This window comes from Saimiri boliviensis, chromosome 13, assembly GCF_048565385.1.
Source record: "Saimiri boliviensis isolate mSaiBol1 chromosome 13, mSaiBol1.pri, whole genome shotgun sequence".
Taxonomy (NCBI): domain Eukaryota; kingdom Metazoa; phylum Chordata; class Mammalia; order Primates; family Cebidae; genus Saimiri; species Saimiri boliviensis.
The window spans coordinates 76,719,440-76,743,987 of record NC_133461.1 but is presented as its reverse complement, the minus strand read 5'-3'; the positions used below and the strand labels follow the sequence as shown (position 1 = coordinate 76,743,987).

Genomic DNA, 24,548 nt, shown 5'->3' with positions numbered 1-24,548 from the left:
TAAATACCTTTTTTCTCTTGCCCGATTGCCTTGTTAGAACCTTCAATAGTATTTTGAATAGGAGAGGTGAAAGAGGGCATCCTTATCTAGTGCTAGTTTTAGGGAGGTTTTCCTCCTGTTTTCTCTTTTGCACTGTTCTAATGAGAACTTTCCTGTAATTATACCTTTGTTCTTCACTATATAATGTATTTTCCCCATGCCTTGGACACTTTTATGATATATTACATTGGGTTATGATATATTTGGGAGACTATATTAGATTTCCAGGACTGCCATAATAAAATACCACAACTAAGCACTTAATCAACAGGAACGTATTGCTTCACAGTTCTGGATAAAATAGCATTCTGAAATCAAGACTAACAGAGTTGTTCTTCTCGAGGGCTGTGAAAGATAATTTCTTCTCTGCCTTTGCCCTAGCTTCTATTAGTTTACTAGCGATCTTTGGCATTTCTTGGCTTATGGATACATTACCCCAATTTTTACCGTTCTGTTCACATGAAGTTCTTTCTGTGTCTCTGTCACTGTATCTAAATATCTTCTTTTAATAAGAACACCATTTATATTGAAAGTGCAAAACCATATTTCTCTCTCTGATCAAGTATCAAAAGTCTAGCCTTTGGCTCTTATATCTCGCCCCAAAACTTGATGATTAGCCTAGATATCATGCCTCATATTCTGTTTTGGCTTTAACTTCTTTCAAATTCTGACATTGTGACTTTTAACCATATTTATTACATGGTAATATGAAAGGATATTTATTAGTTTATTTTTCATATCACTAAATCTCTTTTCAGTCACATATATACAAACATGTACACAATCTTGTTTTTCTTTTAGATATGCATTATATACATTTTCTAGTTATAAATGTAAATTGATATAGAAAAATTAGACATGTTCTCAGATTTTTGCTTGTAATGATTAAAAGCTAAGAAACATATAATTTATTTATCAAAGATAGATAATATGAAAAATACTTCGAGTCCACACTGTTAGCAACCATTTTTTAATATCTTCTCACTTCAAATTTATTTTTTGTTTTCTTTTTGTCTTTGAGACAGGGTCTCAGTCTGTAGCTGAGGATGGAGTACAATGGTGCAGTTCATAGCTCACTGCAACCCCAGACTCCAGGGCTCAAGTCATCCTTGCCTTCTCATGAGTAGCTGGGACTGCAAGTGTGCATCACCTTGCTGGCTATTTTACTTTTTTTTTTTTTTTTTTTTTTTTTTTTTGTAGAAACACAGTCTCACTATGTTGCCCAGGCTGGTCTTGAATTCCTGGCCTCAAGCAATCCTCCTGCCTTGGCTTCCCAAAATCCTGGGATTACAGGCCTAAGCCACTGCACCTGGCCCAAATTTCTTTAGTGTTGATTGTGTCTGTATCTCTGGCTTCTGTCCTATCATTTCTTCACTTTAGTCATTATACAAAACCTTTTGGTAGGACCCCATTCAGGCCCCCTATACATACACATATTGTTGGGTCACTTCCCATACTTTATATCTCAGCCTAAATATCAATTCCACAATGAAGATTTTATAACTACCTTATTTAACAACCTTATTTTATACTCCTCCATAAAATTTTCTATTGGAGTACCTTATTTTCTTAAGAGCATGTGTAACAATCTATTTTTATATAGAAAGTTTATTGCAGATTACTGTTGTCTTTCTCCTCGTCTATAATATAAGCTATAGATGTGAACAAATTATTTTTCTTTCACACATGCCATTATATTCCTATCATCTATCACAATGTCTGACAGATGAGTACACTGAGTTGATATCTATTAATTGAATGAATTAATGAAGTGAAATAAATTTGTTTCATTGCATCATAAATACCACGTGTTCAAAGCTACAGAATTTTGGCATGCAAAATTTAAAATTAGAGAATATCACAATTTGATTGCTTCATGCTTTTTAATCAATTATGGCAGATAAGTTGCATACCAAAATAATTTTTGTGAAGTATGCTCAACATGAGAAGTATTAAAATAGAAAATATGATAGGAGCAAAAATATTTCAAGTTATTACTTGCTTTTGTTTTCACACGTAATAGTTTTCTCTTTAATGTCCTTTATTTTAGTATCCAGATGCTATAGGTTTGGAGGGATTTTCAGTTATTATAGCTCAACTGCTTGGCCTTAATGTAGGATTAACATATGATGATGTCACTCAGTGTTCCTGTATGAGAGCTACATGCATCATGAATCGTGAAGCCGTGTAAGATGTTTTCTTAATTAATTTTACTTATATTTTTATAAGGCTATTTCCAAAACACAATAAAGTTTTTAAACTTTTATTTGCAATACCACGTAAATGGCTAGAAAGGTATATCATGCTTGAAGCGATATCACACAAAAATTATATATACTTAGGGATATATACTATAGATTGATCTACATCTGTGCACACACATGAACACACACACACACACACCACTGACACCACATTCATATTTTTTTTTGTCATGTCCAATTTTTAAGTAGCAGTTTCAAAACTTAATTGTTTTGTACCCATCTTAAACAAAAATCTCATTTTGTAAACAATACTTTTAATTTTCAGTTGAAAATTGTATGGTCCAAGTAGAAGATAACTTCTGAGTCCCTATTTATTTGTACACTAATTTTGTGTAAAGCGATTTCAGTGCCCAGTATCTGTAGCTTTTTGCATGAGAGTGTCTTGCAAACGTCTGGTGATACTTATTCCTATTAAAACACAGTATTTTTAAATAGTAGCGAGAATTTGATTAAATAACATTATTCTGTGTAATATTTCTCTTACTTTTTCATGTTTGTTCCACACCAAACGGCTGTTAATATAAGCTCAAGCATTTCTCTTTGCTCTTAAACTTCCAACTCTGAAACTTTAGCACCTCTGCATTTCTTTCCTTGGAGGCTTAGAGGACTACTCAGAACCTTTCATCTCAGATTTTGCTGTTTAAGTATTGCTGTCTCAGACATGACTGTCTAACATAGTGGTATAGTGCTCTCTAATACATAATTATCTAATATGGTGCTGTCCAATAGAAATAAAATGTGAGTCACATTTGTAATTTTTAATTTTCTAGAAGCTTTCACAATTAAAAGCATCAGATGAAATTAATTGTGGTAATATATTTTAATGATATAGCTTGTGTAACCCAGTAAATCAAAAATATTATCACTTTAACAAGTACAAAATAAAAATTGTGAATTGGTTATGTTATAGTCTAGCATGTGTGTGTATTTGCGTTGAGTATGGATTGTGAGAGAAAGAACAGAGGCCAGGGTCACACCAGTGTTAGCCTTAGCAACTAAAAGAATGCAGTATTCAGCAACTGAAGACAGACATGGTTGTGATAAGTAGTTCAATATCACATACTGTCTATTTGAAATGTCTGTTACATCTATTAGACTTTTCTCCTAGATGTTATAGTAGAAATATGCCTTTGAACATGTAAATAAAGATCTCCTCAGGACTTATATTTCAGTATAAAGTTTGGGTAATATAAGACAAAGTTTTGAAAATAAAAATTAATGAAGTTTATTTGTACATAATGCAAAAGTGCTATGTAGAAAAATATTGAAAGTAGAAGGAGAATAAAGAGGGGACACAATTGAAAATAGTGCTGTCAAGAGATCTCTCTGGGAAGTAACATTTGAGCAGATGTCTGACTGAAATGAAGGAAGAAAGCTTGAACTATACAACAGAAGAGCAACACACTTGTGTAGAGGGAACAATAGATAGATGGTTAGATATAGAGATGTAGATATGTAAATGCATAGATCTGTAGATACATAGATTTAACCACCATAACTTATTGTATTACTTTGATGGGAAAAATAGGTTTTCAATGCATTTTTTTTTAGAGAGAATGCTAAAGATAAGCAATATTGAAATTAAAATTTATTTATGGTTAGTTTAATCTCTGCTAAGGTATTGATATAGGTGTGGCTATCTTGTGATTTGCATGATTATGTTTGGAGTGTTGTTTAGATGTGGTTTTATTCACAAGGTATATTTGCCTGAAGAATGTTATTTTATTTTAGGAGTGCCAGCGGTATAAAGATTTTTAGCAACTGCAGCATGCATGACTATAGATACTTTGTTTCAAAATTTGAAGTTAAATGTCTTCAGAAGTTTTCAAATTTGCAACCATTACATCAGAATCAACCAGTGTGTGGTAATGGGATTTTGGAATCCAATGAAGAATGTGACTGTGGTAATAAAGAGGTCAGTAACAAAAATTGAAACTTAAGCACAATTTTATGTCTCTGATAAAATGTAAGAAATGTTTGTCATGGTATATATAGAATGAAATATGCAACTATGCCATTAATTAATAACTAAAATAAGATAATGAGGATGAGTTAAGAGTAATGAATCATGTTCCCACACCTCTTTTTATATACATACACACATATTATTTTTATATATATATATATATATATATATAAAATTTTTTAAAAATTGTACTTTAGGTTCTAGGGTACATGTGCAGATTATGCAGGATTATTGCATAAGTACATACATGGCAATGTGGTTTGCTGCCTCCATCACCTGCATTTCTCCCCATGCTATCCCTTCCGAACTTCCCCACCGCCCCCACTATCCCTCCCCAACAGACCCTAGTGTGTGATGCTCCTCTCCCTGTGTACATGTGTTCTCATTGTTCAACACTCACCTGTGAATGAGAACATGCAGTGTTTGATTTTCTGTTCTTGTGTCAGTATGCTGAGAATGATGGTTTCCAGATTCATCTATGTCCCTACAAAGCACATGAACTTATTTTTTTTTTACAGCTGCATAGTATTACATATTGTATATGTGCCACATTTTCCTTGTCCAGTCTATCATCGATGGGCATTTGTGTTGGTTCCAGGTCTTTGCTATTGTAAACAGTGCCACAAGGAACATACATGTGCATGTGTCTTTATAATAGAGCAATTTATAATTTTTTGGATATATACCCAGTAATGAAATTGCTGGATCAAATGGAATTTCTATTTCTAGATCCTTGAGGAATTGCCACACTGTTTTCCACAATGGCTGAACTAATTTACACTCCCACCAACAGTGTAAAAGTATTCCTATTTCTCCACATCCTTTCCAGCATCTGTCTCCTGATTTTGTAATGATTGCCATTCTAACTGGCGTGAGATGTTATCTCAATGTGGTTTTGATTTCTCTAATGACCAGTGATGAAGAGCATTGTTTCATATGTTTGTTGGCCTCATATATGTCTTCATTTGAAAAGTGTCTGTTCATATCCTTTGGAAGAGTACCTTACACGCCTATCTTCTTACAACCTGAATGTTGGTGGGCAGATGTTCTACTACAATTTTTCTTATTTGAATTGTGGAGAGGATCACTTCATATATTCTCTAATCAACATTTTAAAATAATTTATTTTCAAAATTGAGAAGAATATGAATAATAAATGTAAAGATTACTTCACATATCCAACTTGAGCTCTTGCTATAAAACATTTAAAATAGTTTTGGGGAATGAATGAAAATATCCAAGTTAATATAGAATGCCTCAGGGAAATTTGAGACAATTATAATCCTGATTCTTCAAGTTAAAGAATTGATTAGATTTTTACATGAAAAATGGCCTAGAAATTCTCAATTTTCAAACATTTTCTAAGGATCCCCTGGCATTGAAATGAATAATTTTAAAAAGCAAATACTACAAAAAGCAAGTATGCGTGTGACATATTTTGAAAGAAGGTCATAGGTAGCTTGATGGGGATAGTGTTGAATCTATAAATTACTTTGAGTGTCTGGTTTTCTGTTCTTGTGTCAGTTTGCTGAGGATGATGGTTTCCAGATTCATCCATGTTCCTGCAAAGCACATGAACTCATCGTTTTTTATGGCTGCATAGTCTTCCACAATGGTTGTACTAATTGAAACTCACACCAATAATGTAAAAGTGTTCCTATTTCTCCACATCCTCTCCAGCATCTTGTCTCCTGATTTTTTTTTTTTTTTTTTTTTTCTGAGATGGAGTTTCGCTTTTGTTACCCAGGCTGGAGTGCAATGGCGAGATCTCAGCTCACCGCAACCTCCACCTCCTGGATTCAAGCAATTCTCCTGCCTCATTCTCCCGAGTAGCTGGAACTACAGGTGTGTGCCACCATGCCCAGCTAATTTTTTTATTTTTTTTTAGTAGAGAAGGTGCTTCACCATGTTGACCAGGATGGTCTCCATCTCTTGACCTTGTGATCCACCCACCTCAGCCTCCAAAGTGCTGGGATTATAGGCGTGAGCCACCGTGCCTGGCCCGCCTCCTGATTTTTTAATGGATCAGCATTCTAACTGGTGTGAGGTGGTATCTCAATGTGGTTTTGATTTGCATTTCCCTAATGACCAGTAATGATGAACTTTTTTTCATATGCTTGTTGGCTGCATAAATGTCTTCTTTTGAAAAGTGTCTGTTCATATCTTTTGCCCACTTTTTGATGGAGTTATTTGTTTTTCTCTTGAAAATCTGCTTTAGTTCTTTGTAGATTCTGGATATTAGCCTTTTGTCAGATGGGTAGCTTGTGAAAGTTTTTTCCAATTCTGTTGATTGCCGGTAGACTCTAATGATTGCTTCTTTTGCTGTGCAGAAGCTCTAAAGTTTAATTAAATCTCATTTGTCTATTTTGGCTTTTGTTGCTACTGCTTTTGGTGTTTTACTTATGAAGTCCTTGCCTATGCCTATGTCCTGAATGGTACTGCCTAGGTTTTCTTCTAGGGTTTATATGGTGTTAGGTTTTATGTTTCTATCTTTAATCCATCTGGAGTTAATTTTTGTGTAAGGTATAAGGAAGGGGTCCAGTTTCATCTTTCTGCACATGGCTAGGCAGTTTTCCTAACACCATTTATTAAACAGGGAATCCTTTCCTCATTGCTTGTTTTTGTCAGTTTTGACAAAGATCAGATGGTTGTAGATGTGTGACATTAATTCCAAGGCCTCTTTTCTGTTCCATATTACTGTAACCTTGTAGTATAGTTTGAAGTCAGGTAGTATGATGCCTCCAGCTTTGTTCTTTTTGCTTAGAATTGTCTTGGCTATGCAGGCTCTTTTTTGGTTCCATGTGAAGTTTAAGGTGGTTTTTTCCAGTTCTGTCAAGAAGGTCAATACTAGCTTGATGGGGATAGCATTGAATCTATAAATTACTTTGGGAAGTATGGCCATTTTCGTGATATTGATTCTTCCTAACCATGAGCGTGTAATGTTTTTGATCTGTTTTTGTCCTCTCTTATTTCCTTGAGCAGTGGTTTGTAGTTCTCCTTGAAGAGATCCTTCACGTTTGTATTCCTAGGTATTTTATTATCTTTGCAGCAATTGTGAATGGGAGTGCACTCATGATTTGGCTCTCTGTTTGTCTGTTATTGGTGTATAGGAATACTTGTGATTCTTGCACATTGATTTTGAGTCCTGAGACATTGCTGAAGTTGCTTATCAGCTTAAGGAGATTTTGGGCTGAGATCATGGGGTCTTCTGAATATACAGTTATGTCATCTGCAAATAGAGAAAATTATACTTCCTCCTTTCCTAATTAAATACCTTTTCTTTTTCTTTTTCTTTTTCTTGCCTTATTGCTCTGGCTAGAACTTCAAATCCTATGTTGCATGGTGGGAGAGGGCACACTTATCTTGTGCCAGTTTTCAAAGGGAATGCTTCAAGCTTTTGCCCATTCAGTATAATACTGGCTGTGGGTTTGTCGTACATAGCTTTAATTATTTTGAGATATGTTCCATTGACCTAGTTTATTAAGAGTTTTTAGCATAAAGGGCTGTTGAATTATGTTGAAGGCCTTTTCAGCATCTATTGAGATAATCGTGTGATTTTTGTCTTTGGTTCTGTTTATGTGATGGATTACATTTATAGATTTGTGTATGTTGATCCAGCCTTGCATTCTCAGGATGAAGCTGACTTAATCGTGATGGATAAACTTTTTGATGTGCTGTTGGATTCAGTTTGCCAGTATTTTATTGAAGATTTTTGCATCAATGTTCATTATGGATATTCACCTGCAGTTTTCTTTTTAGTTGTGTCTCTGCCAGGTTTTGGTATCAGGATAATGCTGGTCTCATAAAATGAGTTAGGGAGAATTCCCTCTTTTTTGTATTGTTTGGAATCGTTTCAGAAGGAATGGTACCAACTCTTCTTTGTAAATCTGATAGAATCAGTTGTGAACCCATCTGGACATGGACTTTTTTTGGTTGGTAGGCTATTAATTGCTGCCTCAACTTCAGACCTTGTTATTGGTCTACTCAGAGATTCAACTTCTTCCTGGTTTACTCTTGGGAGGGTGTAGGTATCTAGGAATTTATCAATTTCTTCTAGATTTGCTGGCTTATGTGCATAGAATCTAACTTTATTTACAATTGGAATCCTTGGTAAACAAATCCTCCATGAGACTATTGAGAAATATTTGTTTCTTGTAAAAACCACCCTTTTATTTCCCCAAGGATATATTTTGGTGTTGGCAACTTATGAGTTAATTATCTGAACAACTCCTAGTTTAGATTTAATTTCTGTAGTTCCTGCACTTGCATGTACCTGTGGCTATTCTTGAAATAGTAAAATAGGGTCTGGCATGGTGGATATCTCCTATAATCCTAGCACTTTGTGAGACTGAGGCAGGATGATTGCTTGAACTAAGGAGTTTGAGACCAACCTGGGCAAGATAGTGACACCTAGTCTACAAAAAGGGAAAAAAAAAAAAACATACCTGGGTATGATTCCTCGCCCCTCTGGTCCCAGCTACTCAGGAGGATGAGGTGGGAGGATCACCTGGGTCTCAGTGGTTGAGGCTACAGTGGGCCATGATCACACCACTGTATTGCAGCCTGGGGAACAGAGTGAAATCCTGTGAAAAAAAAAGGAAGAAAGAAAAGAAAAAAGAAAAGAAATGGTAAAGTAGTAAAGCTTCACTGGAATTGTACAATTGTATTGTATAATTACAAGTTTGAACACAACAGAATACTAAACTGAAATTGAGATTAAGACACAAGAGTTCTTAAGTGGTTGACCTATAGTAATATTTCTTTCTGTAAAATTTTAGGAATGCCAGTTTAAGAAGTGCTGTGATTATAACACGTGTAAACTGAAGGGCTCAGTAAAATGTGGTTCTGGACCATGTTGCACATCAAAGTGTGAGGTAAGTTATCAATATTTATTAAAAGGAAATAGAACTGTGGTAAGAGAAGTCTGTATTAACTGAATCAATGCACAATGAATAAAAAGAATTATAAGAAATTTAGTGAAATAAAATATAGAGTACATGAACATACAGGTTTAAAGGAAAATTGCTATAAAATATAAAAGTCATCTCAGACAGGTACCCTTACAGTTACAGTTACTATCTGCATGGGTTCTGTATATTGAATCACTCAATATGTGCAAACATGAAATAGGCACGTTAGCAAGATGCATTTGAGATTCATTCATGTTGTGGTGTATATTAGCAAATCATTCCTTTTTTAGTTGCTGAATAGTAGTGCAAATATTGTAAAGATATGTTAGTTTGTTTTTATTTTTGTCTTATTCCCTAAACAATACAGTATAAATATTTACATAGTATTTATATTGTATTAGATAATATAAGTAGTATAGAAATAAACATATATAAGAAGATGTGCATAAGTTATATCCAAATATTACAAGATTTTATATAAAGGACTTGAGTGTCCGTGAATGTAAGATCTGTAAGTTTCTGGAACAAAATGCCCATGGAGTCTGAGTCATGACTCTATTCTTTAGTGTTAAACTCACAAAGTTTACCATCTTCTAAATTATCAGATAAAGGGGAGAAAAAGCATGCATTACTATATCCAAAAGGTTGTTAACTGTTAAATAAATTATAATGTCAAATAAATGATACATGATTTTGGAAAAACTGTAACATGAATAGCAGACAAAATGTGCAGCATATAGAATGTGTAAATAACTCACACTTACTGATAACTGAAATGCAAATCATACACATATGATTGAAACAAACAATGTTTTTTGATATTGGAATGGTTACATAAATTATTATGTATTGTACAAGTGTTAATAAATATGTGCTAAATATTCTTGCAGTAATATAATATTATGTCCAAAACACACATGTGGATAAGAAAACAAGTTCCTTAATGCAAGATATTTTATTATTCCAATTCTGGTGAATCACCTCTATGTAAATATGCTATGTATTCTTTTTGTTGAATTCAGCTATTAGTGTATAACGTAATATACTAAAATTCTGTTAGTAAATATTCCCAAGTGTCAGAAGAAACATATTTAAGCTTATAACTAGCATTACAATTATTGGTAGGTGATGTCATCACTCCTCTCCCAAATTTCCCTGTGCCTCTTTCAACTCAATTCATGACTCCACCTGCAGCCCCTGGTAAGCACTGATCTGTTTTCTGAAGCTGTAATTTTGCTTTTGCAAAACTATCCATAAATTGAATCATGCAATGTGTACAAATGTGAATTAGGCATCTTAGCATAATGTATTTGAGATTCATTCATGTTCTTAAGTTTATTAGTTGGTCATTCCTTTATAGTGGCTGTATATTAATAATATTGCAAGTATTGTAAGGATATTGCATAGTAACTTAATCCATTTTCCAGTTGAGAACTATTTTGGCTGTTTTCCACTTTTGGTGATAAAATATGGCTAACATAAATAATATTCATAAGCATATTTATGTACAAACATCGTGTTTCATTTCACTTAGCTGGATACCTAGGAGTGGGGTTGCTGGATCATATAGTAAATATGGAACTTTATAGGAAATTGAAAAATGATCTTTCAAACAACTATACTATCTTGAAATCCCACGAGACACTTACGAGACTTATAGTCGTTTTGTAAACTAAATGTAAACTCTAAAACTATAAAAATATGGTTTTATCTTTGCTACTTGTTATTTATACCTTTTAAAAACTATTTAAATCATTGATGCATACAAATTATTGATTATAAATTACTGATTAGCCATTCCTTTATAAATCATTAATCAGGCTAATTTCATATCTCATTTCATGTTTAGTGAATAATTCTAATAGAACACGAACATATACTATAAAAACAAAATACATTGTTACTATTTTTGCTGTATATAGTCTAATCTTTTAGTGTAAATAAGAAAAAAGGATTTAAATTAATCAACATCATTTGTTCCATTTCAGAGCTCTATTTCCTTTTGCAGATTTCTGTTTATTATCATATTTCTTGTACCTGAAGACTTACCTTTACTATTTTTTGTAATTTATGTCCTCTGAAAATAAATTATCTCAGTTATTTTTTTGTTTGTTTGAGACAGGGTCTGGCTCTGCTGCCCAGTCTGGAGTGCAGTGGCACTCTCTGCTAGCTGCAACCTCTATCTCCTGGACTCAAGCCATCCTTCCACCTTAACCTCTCGAGTAGCTAAGACTACAGGCACAAATCACCACGCCCACCTAATTTTTGTATTTTTTTTTTTGGTAGAGATGGGATATTTCACCGTGTTTCCCAGTCTGTTCTTGAACTCCTGTGCTCAAGGAATCTACCCACTTAGGCCTCCCAAAGTGCTGGGATAACAGATATTAGCCACCATGCCTGGTTCCTCAGTTATTTTTTGTCTAGGAAAGTCTTTATATTTCATTTGCTTTTGAGATATATATTTACAAGGTATGGAATTTTAAGTTAAATAAGTTTTTTAAAATTTCATCACTTTTAAGTTGCCACTTCATTTATTTATTATGCATCTTTGTTTCATTATTAAGCGTATTATTAGTCCATTTTTATGCTGCTGATAAAGGGATACCTGAGACTGGGCCATTTACAAAAGAAAGAGGTTTAATGGACTCACAATTCCTCGAGTCTGGGAAGGCCTCACAATCATAGCATAAGGTGAAAGGCACGTCTCATATGGTGGCAGACAAGAGACGGGAGATTGTGCGGGGAAACTTTTTTTTATAAAACCATCAGATCTTGTGAGACCTATTCACTACCACGAAAATAACATCAGAAAGACCTTCACCCATGATTCACTTATCTCCCACAGGCCCGTCCCACCACATGTAGAATTATGGGAGCTACAATTCAAGATTAGATTTGGGTGGGGACAGAGCCAAACCGTATCAAGTATTAATTCCATTAAACTAGATTGGTGTGTGTGTGTGTACGCATGTTTGTACATGTGTGTTATCAATATATATAGCAGGGCAGCACTTCAACATGGTGAACTTCACTATGGATGGCAACTGATTAGGTCAGGCCACTGCAAAATTTTGACAATAACTATACACCACATCTGAGTGATGCAAGGAGGCCTTTACGCTCTCAGAGAATAACAAATATATAAAAATGAGACCAGGCATGGTGGCTCAAGGTTGGGCGTGGTGGCTCACACCTATAATCTCAGCACTTTGGGAAGCTGAGATGAGTGAATCACCTGAGGTCAGGAGTTCGAGACCAGCCTGGCCAACAGGATGAAATCCCACTTCTACTAAAAGTACAAAAGTTAGCTAGGCATGGCAGCAGGCACCTATAATCTCAGCTACTTGGGAGGCTGAGGCAGGAGAATTGCTTGAGCTCTGGGATGGAGGTTGCAGTGAACAAAGATCATGCCACTTCACTCCAGCCTGAGCAAAAGTACACTGTTTACTATGTATTGTTCTAAGAACTTCTTCCATTAGTTCAGTTCAATAAGATCTCTATGAGAATTTGTTTTTTTTAATCTAAGTTTACAAAAGTAAAACAGAAAGTCTGTGTTTCTCACTCATACAAATAAGATAGTAAGAGTCAGAGACAAGGACTGAAACAAGGAAATTTGACTCCTGAGTCTCTCCAAGAACAAAAAGGTAGAGACGTGTTCCTATAGACACAAGGAACAGGTATGTTTAATCTGTTTAGTTCTTTTCTAATGCTGTCTGAGTCAGCTTGTCTCAAAATGTAGAGGACAAAGGAGGTGAGCAGCTGCAAATTCACTCTCAAAAGGAATTTATTTTTATTTTTATTTACTTTTTTATTGCATTTTAGGTTTGGGGGTACATGTGTAGAACATGCAAGATTGTTGCATAGGTACACACATGGCAGTGTGATTTGCTGCCTTCCTTCCCCTCACCTATATCTGTCATTTCTCCCCATGCTATCTCTCCCCACCTCCTGACACCCACGTCCCTCCCCTACTTCCCCCCAATGGACCCCAGTGTGTAGTGCTCCCCTTCCCGTGTCCATGTGTTCTCATTGTTCAACACCCGCCTATGAGTGAGAACATGCAGTGTTTGACTTTCTGACCTTGTGTCACTTTGCTGAGAATGATTGTTTCCAGGTTCATCCACATCCCTACAAAGGACAGGAACTCAGATCAACTAGACAGAAAATTAACAAGGATATCCAGGACCTGAACTCAGACCTGGAACAAGGAAACCTAACAGATATTTATAGAACTCTCCACCCCAAATCCACAGAATATACATTCTTCTCAGCACCACATCACACGTACTCTAAAATTGACCACATAATTGGCAATAAATCACTCCTCAGCAAATGCAAAAAACAGAAATCATAACAAACAGTCTGTCAGACCACAGTGCAATTGAGTTAGAACTCAGAATGCAGAAACTAATTCAGAACCGCACAGCTTCATGGAAACTGAACAACTTGCTCTTGAATGTTGACTGGATAAACAATGAAATGAAGGCAGAAATAAAGATGTTCTTCAAAACCAACGAGAACAAAGACACAACATACCAGAATCTCTGGGACACATTTAAAGCAGTCTTTAGAGGAAAATATATAGCAATAAGTGCCCAAATGAGAAGCAAGGAGAGATCTAAAATTGAAACCTTAGCATCAAAATTGAAAGAGCTAGAGGAGCAAGATAAAAAAAAAAAAAAAAAAAAACTCAAAGCCTAGCAGAAGACAAGAAATAACTAAGATCAGAGCAGAACTGAAGGAGATAGAGACACAAAAAAACCCTTCAAAAAATCAATAAATCCAGAAGCTGGTTTTTCGAAAAGATCAACAAAACAGACAGACAACTAGCCAGATTAATTAAAAAGAAAAGAGAGAATAACCAAATTGATGCAATAAAAAACGATAAAGGGATATCACCATGGATTCCACAGAAATTCAAACCATCATCAGAGATTATTACAAACAACTCTATGCACATAAACTAGTAAACCTGGAAGAAATGAATAAATTCCTGGACACCTGCATCCTCCCAAGCCTAAACCAGGAAGAAGTCGAAACCCTGAATAGACCAATAACAAGGTCTGAAGTTGAGGCAGCAATTAACAGCCTACCACCCAAAGAAAGCCCAGGTCCAGATGGGTTCACAGCCGAATTCTACCAGACATACAAAGAGGAGCAGGTACCATTCCTTCTTGAACTACTCCAGATAATCCAAAAAGAGGAGAATCCTTCCCAAATCATTTTATGAGACAAACATCGTCCTGATACCAAAACCCAGCAGAGACTCAACAAGAAAAGAAAACTTCAGGCCAATATCCATGATGAACATAGATGCAAAAATCTTCAATAAAATACTGGCAAGCCGATTGCAACAGCACATCAAAAAGCTTATCCACCATGATCAAGTAGGATTCATCCCAGGGATGCAAGGCTGGTTCAACATACGCAAGTCCATAAACGTAATTCACCACATAAACAGAACCAAAGACAAAAACCACATGATTATCTCAGTAGATGCAGAGAAGGCCTTTGACAAAATTCAACATCCTTTATGCTAAAAACCCTCAATAAACTAGGTATTGACAGAACGTATCTCAAAATAATAAAAGCCATTTACGGCAAACCCACAGCCAATATCATACTGAATGGGCAAAAACGGGAAGCATTCCCTTTGAAATCTGGCACTAGACAAGGATGCCCTCTCTCACCACTCCTATTCAATATAGTACTGGAAGTTCTAGCCAGAGCAATCAGGCAAGAAAAAGAAATAAAGGGTATTTAAATAGGAAAGGAGGAAATCAAATTGTCTCTATTTGCAGATGACATGATTGTATAACTAGAAGACCCCATCGTCTCAGCCCAAAATCTCCTGAAACTGATAAACAACTTCAGCAAAGTCTCAGGATACAAAATCAACTTACAAAAATCACAAGCATTCCTATACACCAGTAACAGACTTAAAGAGAGCCAAATCAAGAACGAACTGCCATTCACAATTGCTATAAAGAGAATAAAATACCTAGGAATACAACTAACAAGGAACGTAAAGGACCTCTTCAAGGAGAACTACAAGCCACTGCTCAACGAAATAATAGAGGACACAAACAGATGGAGAAACATTCCATGTTCATGGTTAGGAAGAATCAACATCGTGAAAATGGCCATACTGCCCAAAGTAATTTACAGATTCAATGCTGTTCCCATCAAGCTACCAATGACCTTCTTCACAAAACTGGAAAAAAAACACGTTAAATTTCATATGAAACTGAAAGAGAGCCCGCATAGCCAAGTCAATTCAAAGCAAAAAGAACAAAGTTGGAGGCATCACACTACCAGACTTCAAACTATCTGAAAAGGAATTCTTATGTGTCCTTGAAATAGTTTTCTCTGAGCTTCACAATGAATACTGTATTTAATTTTATTTATTTATTTATTTTTGGCAAACTCATGAACTTGGGAACTCTGGCATTCCCTCAAATGTCAATAATTAGAAACATTTTACATGATAAATCTTTTCACTAAGCAATTGAGAAAAGTGATTTACAGAACATAATTTCATTTTTCCTTTTTCTCCCAGTTGTCAATAGCAGGCACTCCATGTAGAAAGAGTATTGATCCAGAGTGTGATTTTACAGAGTACTGCAATGGAACCTCTAGTAATTGTGTTCCTGACACTTATGCATTGAATGGCCATTTGTGCAGGTTGGGAACTGCCTATTGTTATAATGGACAATGTCAAACTACTGATAATCAATGTGCCAAGATATTTGGAAAAGGTATTGCTCTTTCTTTCATATTTCTTTTACCTTAAATTAGCATCTCTCTGTAGAGTACATTATATACCACACAACTCTAGAAGTGGAAGAGCCTGAACCACAAGATTAATAAAAATTAAATTTTATTTAAAGAAGGCTAGTTTTTTAAGAGTGTCTGAGATTTTCCAAGAATAATACCACACATTATTTTTATATTAGTTTGAGTTTTGTTTTTGTTTAGCTATCTGGGCAAAAATCCATGTCTACAGCTGATCATTTATGTAAATATTAAAATAGTTAATCAATAGATTATAAAATTTACACAATTTCCTATTCTTCCTCACATTCATTATCTAATTTTAATGGCATGAAGCTTACAAGGCTCAGAGTGAATTTCATTTAAAAAATTATATTTCCTAATTGAGGAATAACTGCTAAGATAATGGTGGTCTCAAGTCACCTGATCAAAATTCATTTTTATATTTTGTTTTTTCAAACAGCTTTGAGAGTAATTCTAATAAGACTTGTGTATATATACTTGCTTTTCCAGTGAGCAATTATTCATAATATCCAAATATAATTTTGCATTTTTAGAGGAATTAAATATAAACACATCAAAATTACCCAGAGAAATGCATATAAATACAATTATTTTCTAGTTGAGTAAAGGTGGTATACCAAAGTTCAATTGTTTTCCCAGTGGTAAGCTCAGGAATATAATTTATACCAAATAACATGGTATATGATCCATCTTGTCTACCTAATTATTTGAGTAATAAATTTCAACCAAAATTCAACAAAAGCTGCAGAACTATGATTTCTTAAATCACAAGTCAGTACTATTTTCTGTGTGCTATGTTTCTAGAATGCTACTTTTTATGTGTGTTTTGTTTTTTAAATATTTATTTCTATTTGAGTAATATTACTTGTTATTTTAACAGGGTTTAAAATATCTCTTAAAAGTAAAATTAAATAATAATTTCTTTAAGGTTCATTAAGGAGAGTCTACAATATATTCTTTTATTTTTCAATTTAAAAAGCCTTCAACTTAGAATTGATTTACTTGACGCATGATGTCTTTTTGAGTTCTGATTGCAAGAGGATGTTTAGGAAAATGTTGTGTATTTCTTTCTACATGTTCTGGGATCTCCAAAAAACTAACATGATTGCGTCAAAAGTGTCATCTTCTGATGCAGTGTTTTGTTAATCCATTAATTCATTCATCTCCCATTTTCTCTTTGATTCATTTACTTAGATTTTTACTTGCAGACATTTTTCTTTTGTTAACAAAAACCATAGGGCAAAAGTAGACTGCTTAAGATAGTATATTATATAGGACATGTTAACTAACAAGTAGTTACATTAATTTTGTGTTCATTTATTAAGTAAATTTTAGCTTTTAAAGAAATGTTGAAATATAAGTAGATTTGCTCATTCAAAATTTTACACTGAGTGTCTATATGTAAATAGCTTACAATATTCAACCAGATGGACATTGTCACATGATTATTGTACTCATGAAGCTTATAAGCAAGAGAAAAACACAGTAAAAGAAAAGAAATATAAAATCTATAGCTATGTTCCTTGCATTAAAAAAAATAAAAATAAAATGCTAAAAGAAAATTAAGGTTTGGAGAGCTACTAACCACTGCTCAAGGAAATAAGAGAGGACAAAAACAGATAAAAAACATTACATGCTCATGGTTAGGAAGAATCGATATCATGAAAATTGCTGTACTGCCCAAAGTAATTTATAGATTCAGTGCTAGCCCTATCAAGCTACCATTGACCTTCTTCACAGAAGTGGAAAAAACCACCTTAAACTTCATATGGAACCAAAAAAGAGCCCACATAGCCAAGACAATCCTCAGCAAAAGAACAAAGCTAGAGGCATCACACTACCTGTCTTGAAACTATACCACAAGGCTACAGTAATCAAATGATAATGGTACCAAAACAGAGATCTAGACCAGTGGAAGAGAACAGAGGCCTCAGAAGTAACACCACACACCTACAACCATCTGATCTTTGTCAAAACTGACAAAAACAAGCAATGGGGAAAGGATTCCCTGTTTAATAAATGGTGTTGGGAAAACTGCTTAGCCATGTGCAGAAAGCTGAAACTGGACCCCTTCCTTACACCTTACACAAAAGTTAACTCCAGATGAATTAAATAAATAAAGATTGAAACACAAGACCTAACACCATACAAACCCTAGAAGAAAACCTAGGCAATACCATTCAGGACATAGGCATAGACAAGGACTTCATGACTAAAACACCAAAAGCAATGGCAACAAAAGCCAAAAGAGACAAATAAGATTTAATTAAACTTAAGAGCTGCTACACAGCAAAAGAAACTATCATTAGAGTGAACCAGCAACCAACAGAATGGGTAAAAATTTTTTCAATCTACCCATCTAACAAAGGGCTACTATTCGGAATCTACAAAGAACTTAAAAAAATGTACAAGAAAAAAACAACCCCATCAAAAAGTGGGCAAAGGATATGACCAGACACTTTTCAAAAGAAGACATTTATGTGATCAACAAACATATGAAAAATGCTCATCATCATTGGTCCTTAGAGAAATCCAAATCAAAACCACATTGAAATACCCTCATCTTTTAAAAAAGAGGTTAGAGAGAGATAAGGAGGACTCAATTGAAAAGCTGAACTCTATTGAAGTTTGAATTCCTAATTAGGCTTATTTTTCAGGATTAGGGTTCTATATGGGTGAAGAATGGGACCTACACTTGGGATGGAGGCAACTGAAAACATGACCATCCTAATTTTAAGCCTCTAGGCTTCTTTGGGTCTATTGGACCTATAGAATGGTCTAGTTCTGATTTTTCCACTGTACTCTTCATAACATGAAGTGTATTTTCATCAGTATCTTCCCACTACCCTTCATGGCCACTAGCTGAAAATAGAGAAAAGGCACAGAATAATAGAGACAGGGATCTGATGGACTTTATAAAGCACTAAAGAAACTATAGCCCAAAAAAAGATTTGGTCCCAACCAGTATTTACTGCCAGAATCAGGGAAGTAAACACAGGACTGAATTCTGAGAGTGCTTGATCATGAGATTGAATGGAGGAACACAAGATGGGATAGGGGAGTATTTATTGTTTCCGAAACACTCTCCCAAAGTACAGCATTTAACATACTGGCATGGATACTAGAAGACAGTAAAATCTTTCTACTAGGATGGCTTCCAGTAGCCTGGAAAAAAACATGATGACTCACCCTAAGTGAAGTTTAAATGACAAATTGCCATAGCAGATAGTGGAGAAAAGAAGAAAAGGGCTCAGGGAAGTGAGAATACTGTAATCTGTGTACTGTGTATTTAAAGCCAAACGACTAGGCCAAACAGAAAAGCCCAAGGACATAAGGAATGTGCTAGAGAAAGGGATACCATATTTACCATAAATTTCAAAGTTGGCCTCCTCTGTAGGCCACAGCAGGAATGCCACTTTAGTAGTACACTCATTGGTAGCAATGGATATGATAATATCTTCAAAAATCAAGAGCAGATAGCAGTGCTTAACTACCAGAAGCCAGATGAATAATGTTATTGCAATAAGCAGTAGACACTTAGTAACAGTAACAGTAGCAGACATGGGTACCTTCCCTACCAAATATTAGGGAGAGAGTTTATACAATACAATTTCCCTGTGTTCTATGAGAAGTCAATGAGGGTACTACTCAATTTGTTCCATTAAAGGAAATGTGTAAAAATAGATGACCAGGAGATTGTGGAGAGTTGTCTCAGTAAATATCTCAATTTTATGTCCACATTCTGAATCTAAACCAATTTTCAGAACCAGAACTCATTGACTTAAGTGGTAGCAAGGACCTTAGAAGAAAATCCCCATAACACCTTGGCAAATATACATGTTAACTGTTCCTCCAAGTGCATGATCTTTTTGAAATTAGAGTTTCCTTAGCCTGTTACTGATAAACATTTAATTTAGTTTAAGAATGATGACTCAACTGTCACGTTTGCATTTTAAGGTGCTCAAGGTGCTCCACTTGCCTGTTTTAAAGAAGTTAATTATCTCAATGAAAGATCTGAAAACTGTGGTTTTAAAAATTCACAACCATTGCCTTGTGAACAGAAGTACGTATGTAGAAAATGATTGTTTCTTTGAATCGTAAAAATTATGTATTTTTATCAAGAGACACTAAGGCGTAATGAACATTAAATTTTATAACATAGCAATATTTTCAAATACCAATGCATATATTTTTTCTATACAATTCAGGATTTTCTATTATTTTTTTTTGATATCATCCTAAAAATGAGATTGGACAATAAAGGCTAATACTTAGTAACAGAGAAAGAAAATGGTCATACACTGCCAGAAATCAGAACTGCTACTCTATATTGAGACTTCAAATGAGGTTTTGTATTAAGCCTATAAATAGCAACAATCTTAAAGCAAATCTCAGGCTTTGATTTTTAAGACATAGGATTGTTGAGAAGAAGAAAGTTATTTATGTTTTTGTTGATTGTGTACAAAACATCAATATGTAAAGCATGGAATTATATATTAATAGCTAAATTCAGACTATTGGAGCATAATTTTATTATAATCCCTGTAATAAATGGATTCATGAAATTCAATAGTCTAATCAAAGAAGAGCCTACCCCATAACAAATGTTTCCTTAATTTTATCTTCCTTAATTTCATTGAAAATTAAAGAATCATAAACATTTATAACAGAGCCAGATTTAAAAAATTAGAGAATGGGAATAACAATTAAAATATTAGATACAATTAATTCAAGGAGAAGCAGAGATTTCTTTTAGTCTCAAAGACATAACCAAGGAAAAACATAAAATCCTTAGGTAAGCACCACACTCAATATTGTTCAAAACAATATGGTTCCTTTATGAAGATGAGAAATGGATGAAGAAGGTACGCAGTAGGGTGGGACTAAAGTAGTATCCTCCATCACACTCCTCCATACATGAAATTACCATGGGTTATGTATGCTGTGGAGAGAATACAGAGCTTCCTGCTTGCCCCAACGCAGGAGAATTAGTACATGGAAAGAAGAAAGATGGAATCACAAAGAAAGTACTGATGGGTGGGGATCTCAGGAGGAGACCCTACATAATCAGCCACACCTGTTGGATATTAATACAGGGCACCAGGGGTGAGCAGTCTGAGTTATGCCACAGTGGATCCTAACAAAGACAGAAGACAGTGGCATGGCAGCCATATTAACCTCTCTCCCTGATGTTCAGAGGCACATCTGCTGCCTTTCTGATTATTCATGACAAAAAGATAAAGAAACTTGGAAGAAATTGTGAAAGTTAGCAAACATGACTCCTTTGGACTTTGTCTTATTTGATAATAGTACATGGATTTTCTGAAATAAAATCATTAGATGAAACTATAATTGAATAGCATACATCATCTGAACTAAACAGACCGTGATTCCTTTTCAGAAAAGAAAAAATAGTTCTAAACATTTAACCATAAAGGCAAATTTTTGGAAAATGGACTTGGGGGAAGAATCTGTACTTGGTAGCCAAACTAGAAGGATCTGTACATGCAAGTCTGGTTTAGAATACATTTATAGAAAGAGAGCAGAGCCCAAATCAAAAGAAATATTGAGACCTGGTAAAGTAGAAAAGTTATGCTGGAGGAGGGATATGCATTTAGGTTTCGAGTGGAATGCAATTTAGGTTTCAGCTCTTAGTGTCATTTTAATCTTTACTTCTTGATGTAATTAAGCTTATCCTTCTGACACTGAAAAAACCTCAAATGGTCTTTTAGGACAAATGGGTAAAATTCTCTAAGAGGAGACTTTTGGTGAAATAATAATGACATGTTCAATAGACACATATCAATGGCTAAAAATGATTATTCTCACTGAGGATGGTATTTGATTATTAAATTTTAATAATTTCAAGTACAAAAAATAACATAGATTATCTTTCAGAACAAAGTCTAGAAATACTGTTAGCCTCATAAAGAAGCTAGTATTTTACCCGATGATAGATTACAAATGGGAAAATAAAGTGTCTGTGGGATAAGATATAACCTTTGGTATGTTTGTGGCATGGAGGGGATGTAAAAGTTTTTAAAGTTTTAACCGATAAGCTTAAATATACTGGAAATATCTGTATGTTGAAATTGTGGATCAAAATGAAAAGTGTGTATACTGCCTAAATGTACTGTCTAGAGATCTGACAGGAATGATAGGCACAGTAAAATTGTGCAGAAAGAGAAATGCAATTAACCGTTCTCAGCAAATTTTGTGTAATAAGTGACCAGGCTGGCCAAGCTATATCAAAACGGGGCAAGTGATTAATTCTCCCAGAGTGTAGTAAGATATGAATGCCCTAAGGCAACTGGAGCCTAGAGACAAAATTGGGCTCAATAATAGGAAATGAAGTCATGTTTTCACATCTGAGTTAAGCACATACATTTCAATTTTGCTATTCAGACAGTTGCATTTAGTTGTAGTATACCATAGAATAATGTTTTAGTTTGGTGTTTTTCAGGTGTTATACTATCAATTAACAGTATTTATGTTACCATCTAAGCATCATTGGCTTGGAACTTGTTATCATTAAGAGATAAACTGATAAGGAATTTTTTGTTTTTCATATCCAGGGATGTTCTCTGTGGAAAATTAGCTTGTGTTCAGCCACATAAAAATACCTATAAAAGTGACATTCGAGCTACAGTTTATTCATACATTCAAGACCATGTATGTATATCTGTAGCCACTGGGACCTCCGTGAGATCAGATGGAACAGACAATGCCTATGTGGCTGATGGCACCATGTGCGGTCCAGAAATGGTAACAAAATGTGATAATTTATATTCAGCTGTGTGAAATTATGTTAATTATCAGATGCTGCATTCCATGATGACTATCATAATTATATTGAATGGATTTAAACCTTGTGCTGGCATTTATTTTTCATGTGATATTTAAATGATAATTAAAACAAGCCTAAGTTATCCAATTACATTGCTTTTTGGATTAAATATTATCAATCCTTACGTTAAAAAGTACATATGTGTTTTAAACACAAGATTTTAACTGATAATCTGGTAGCTTTAAATTATAAAATTTTAATACAAATTTTTCATTGTTCCTTGCTTCCTAAAAAGCATTAATTGACTTTACATATTTCTTAAATTATTTGCTTTGTATCTGATCAAAATACAAGTTATGAGAGGTTTGGAAGAACCAAACAAGAATCTATACTAGGACACACTGCTATGGTGCGTATACAAACTCATGTGTGCATACATGCATGAATATATATGAACATTTATAGCTATAGAGTCATAACATAAAAAGAGGACAAAAAGGCGTTGGGACTTGGTTAATCTTGCAATATAAAGGCACATGTTCCAGAAAACATGGCATAAACATAAAACAAAACCTAGAAATGGAGGACAAGTTAGTCAATTGTTATATCTGGGGTTAGCAACCCTAATTCCTTGAAAAACTTCTGTGTGGTGGTCTGCTCCTGAAACAACTCAGTGATCCAACTTTCTGTCATTCATTCCCCTGTGTAATTCCTACCTTTGCCTGTGGACTGTATCTAATGACTTACTTGTAACAAATAAAACAGGGCAAACACTGGAATGTCACTTAAAAGATTAGAGGCTAGAGACAAGAAAGAAGGTGAGAAAAGACAGTGACTTCTGTTTTGCATGGACTCCCTTGCCTTCTCAAATTGCTTACTTCGCTGACACAAGCTGCCATCATGGAAAATCCCACAAGGAAAGCAATTGTGGGACAGTGAAAATCTTAGACCCTCAGTTCAGTAGCCTGTGAGGGACTGAATTCTGCCAAAAACCACTTGAGCAAGCTATAAAGAGGAGCTTTGCAAATCAGACTAACAGATGTGACAACAGTCCCCGATAACTGATATTGATTTCAGCTTGTAACAGACTGTGAAGCAGAGAACTGAGATAAGATGTGCTTGAATTTCAGACTCACAGAAACTGTGATATAATAAATATGTGTTGTTTAAGGTCATTGATTTTGATGATAATTTGTTATGCAGCAATAGATCACTGAGGCAGATTTGACACCTGGAAATATGGTGCTGCTATAACAAATACCTTAAAAAGTGGGAGTGAATATAGAACCAGGAAGTGGGTAGAGACCAGAAGAATGTTGAAGACCAAGATACAGAAAGCTCACGTTGCCTGGGACAGACCTTAAGTACAACTCTGGACTTTGACGACCTGCCTGCTGAGAGCTCAAGTGGTAGTTAGGAGTAAATTACTGAAAAATGGAGGGTGTAAGGTTTTTTTCATTTAGTGGCAGAGAGTTTAGCATATTGTCTTCTACAGTATGTGGAAAGTAGAATGTGTACATAATAAACTTGGTGATCTAGCTTCTGATTCCTTCTAGCAGCTTATAATATAATATGAAATGAAAGAACTTCAGAAAACTGTTAAATAAAACATAACCATTGATGATTTAAATTCTTAGCCTCTCCAGACAAGAGTGAGACTGTAAAACATTAATTAGTTAAGAATTCCAAAAGATTAGTCAAGATCAACTCTTAACTAATGCTCTACAGTAAAAGACTCAGTGTTATTCAGTTATACAGAAGTCCTTCAAAGAAAGAAAGACTGT

General features: G+C 34.7%; 1 protein-coding gene across 14 annotated transcripts in view; it reads left to right on the top strand.

The window, feature by feature from the left end:
* Positions 1–24,548, top strand: part of LOC101028044 (disintegrin and metalloproteinase domain-containing protein 18) — a 108,060-nt gene that overhangs the window by 41,916 nt on the left and 41,596 nt on the right. For all 14 annotated transcript variants that reach the window (XR_012513197.1, XR_012513195.1, XR_012513196.1 and 11 more), the window contains 6 exons: positions 2,090–2,226; positions 4,035–4,218; positions 9,048–9,143; positions 15,739–15,937; positions 19,935–20,040; positions 22,553–22,742. Coding sequence is in view for 11 of the 14 variants with exons in the window: in XM_074383852.1 (XP_074239953.1) it covers positions 2,090–2,226; positions 4,035–4,218; positions 9,048–9,143; positions 15,739–15,937; positions 19,935–20,040; positions 22,553–22,742 (912 nt within the window). In the remaining 3 variants the exon portion in view is untranslated. The remainder of the gene's footprint in view (positions 1–2,089; positions 2,227–4,034; positions 4,219–9,047; positions 9,144–15,738; positions 15,938–19,934; positions 20,041–22,552; positions 22,743–24,548) is intronic.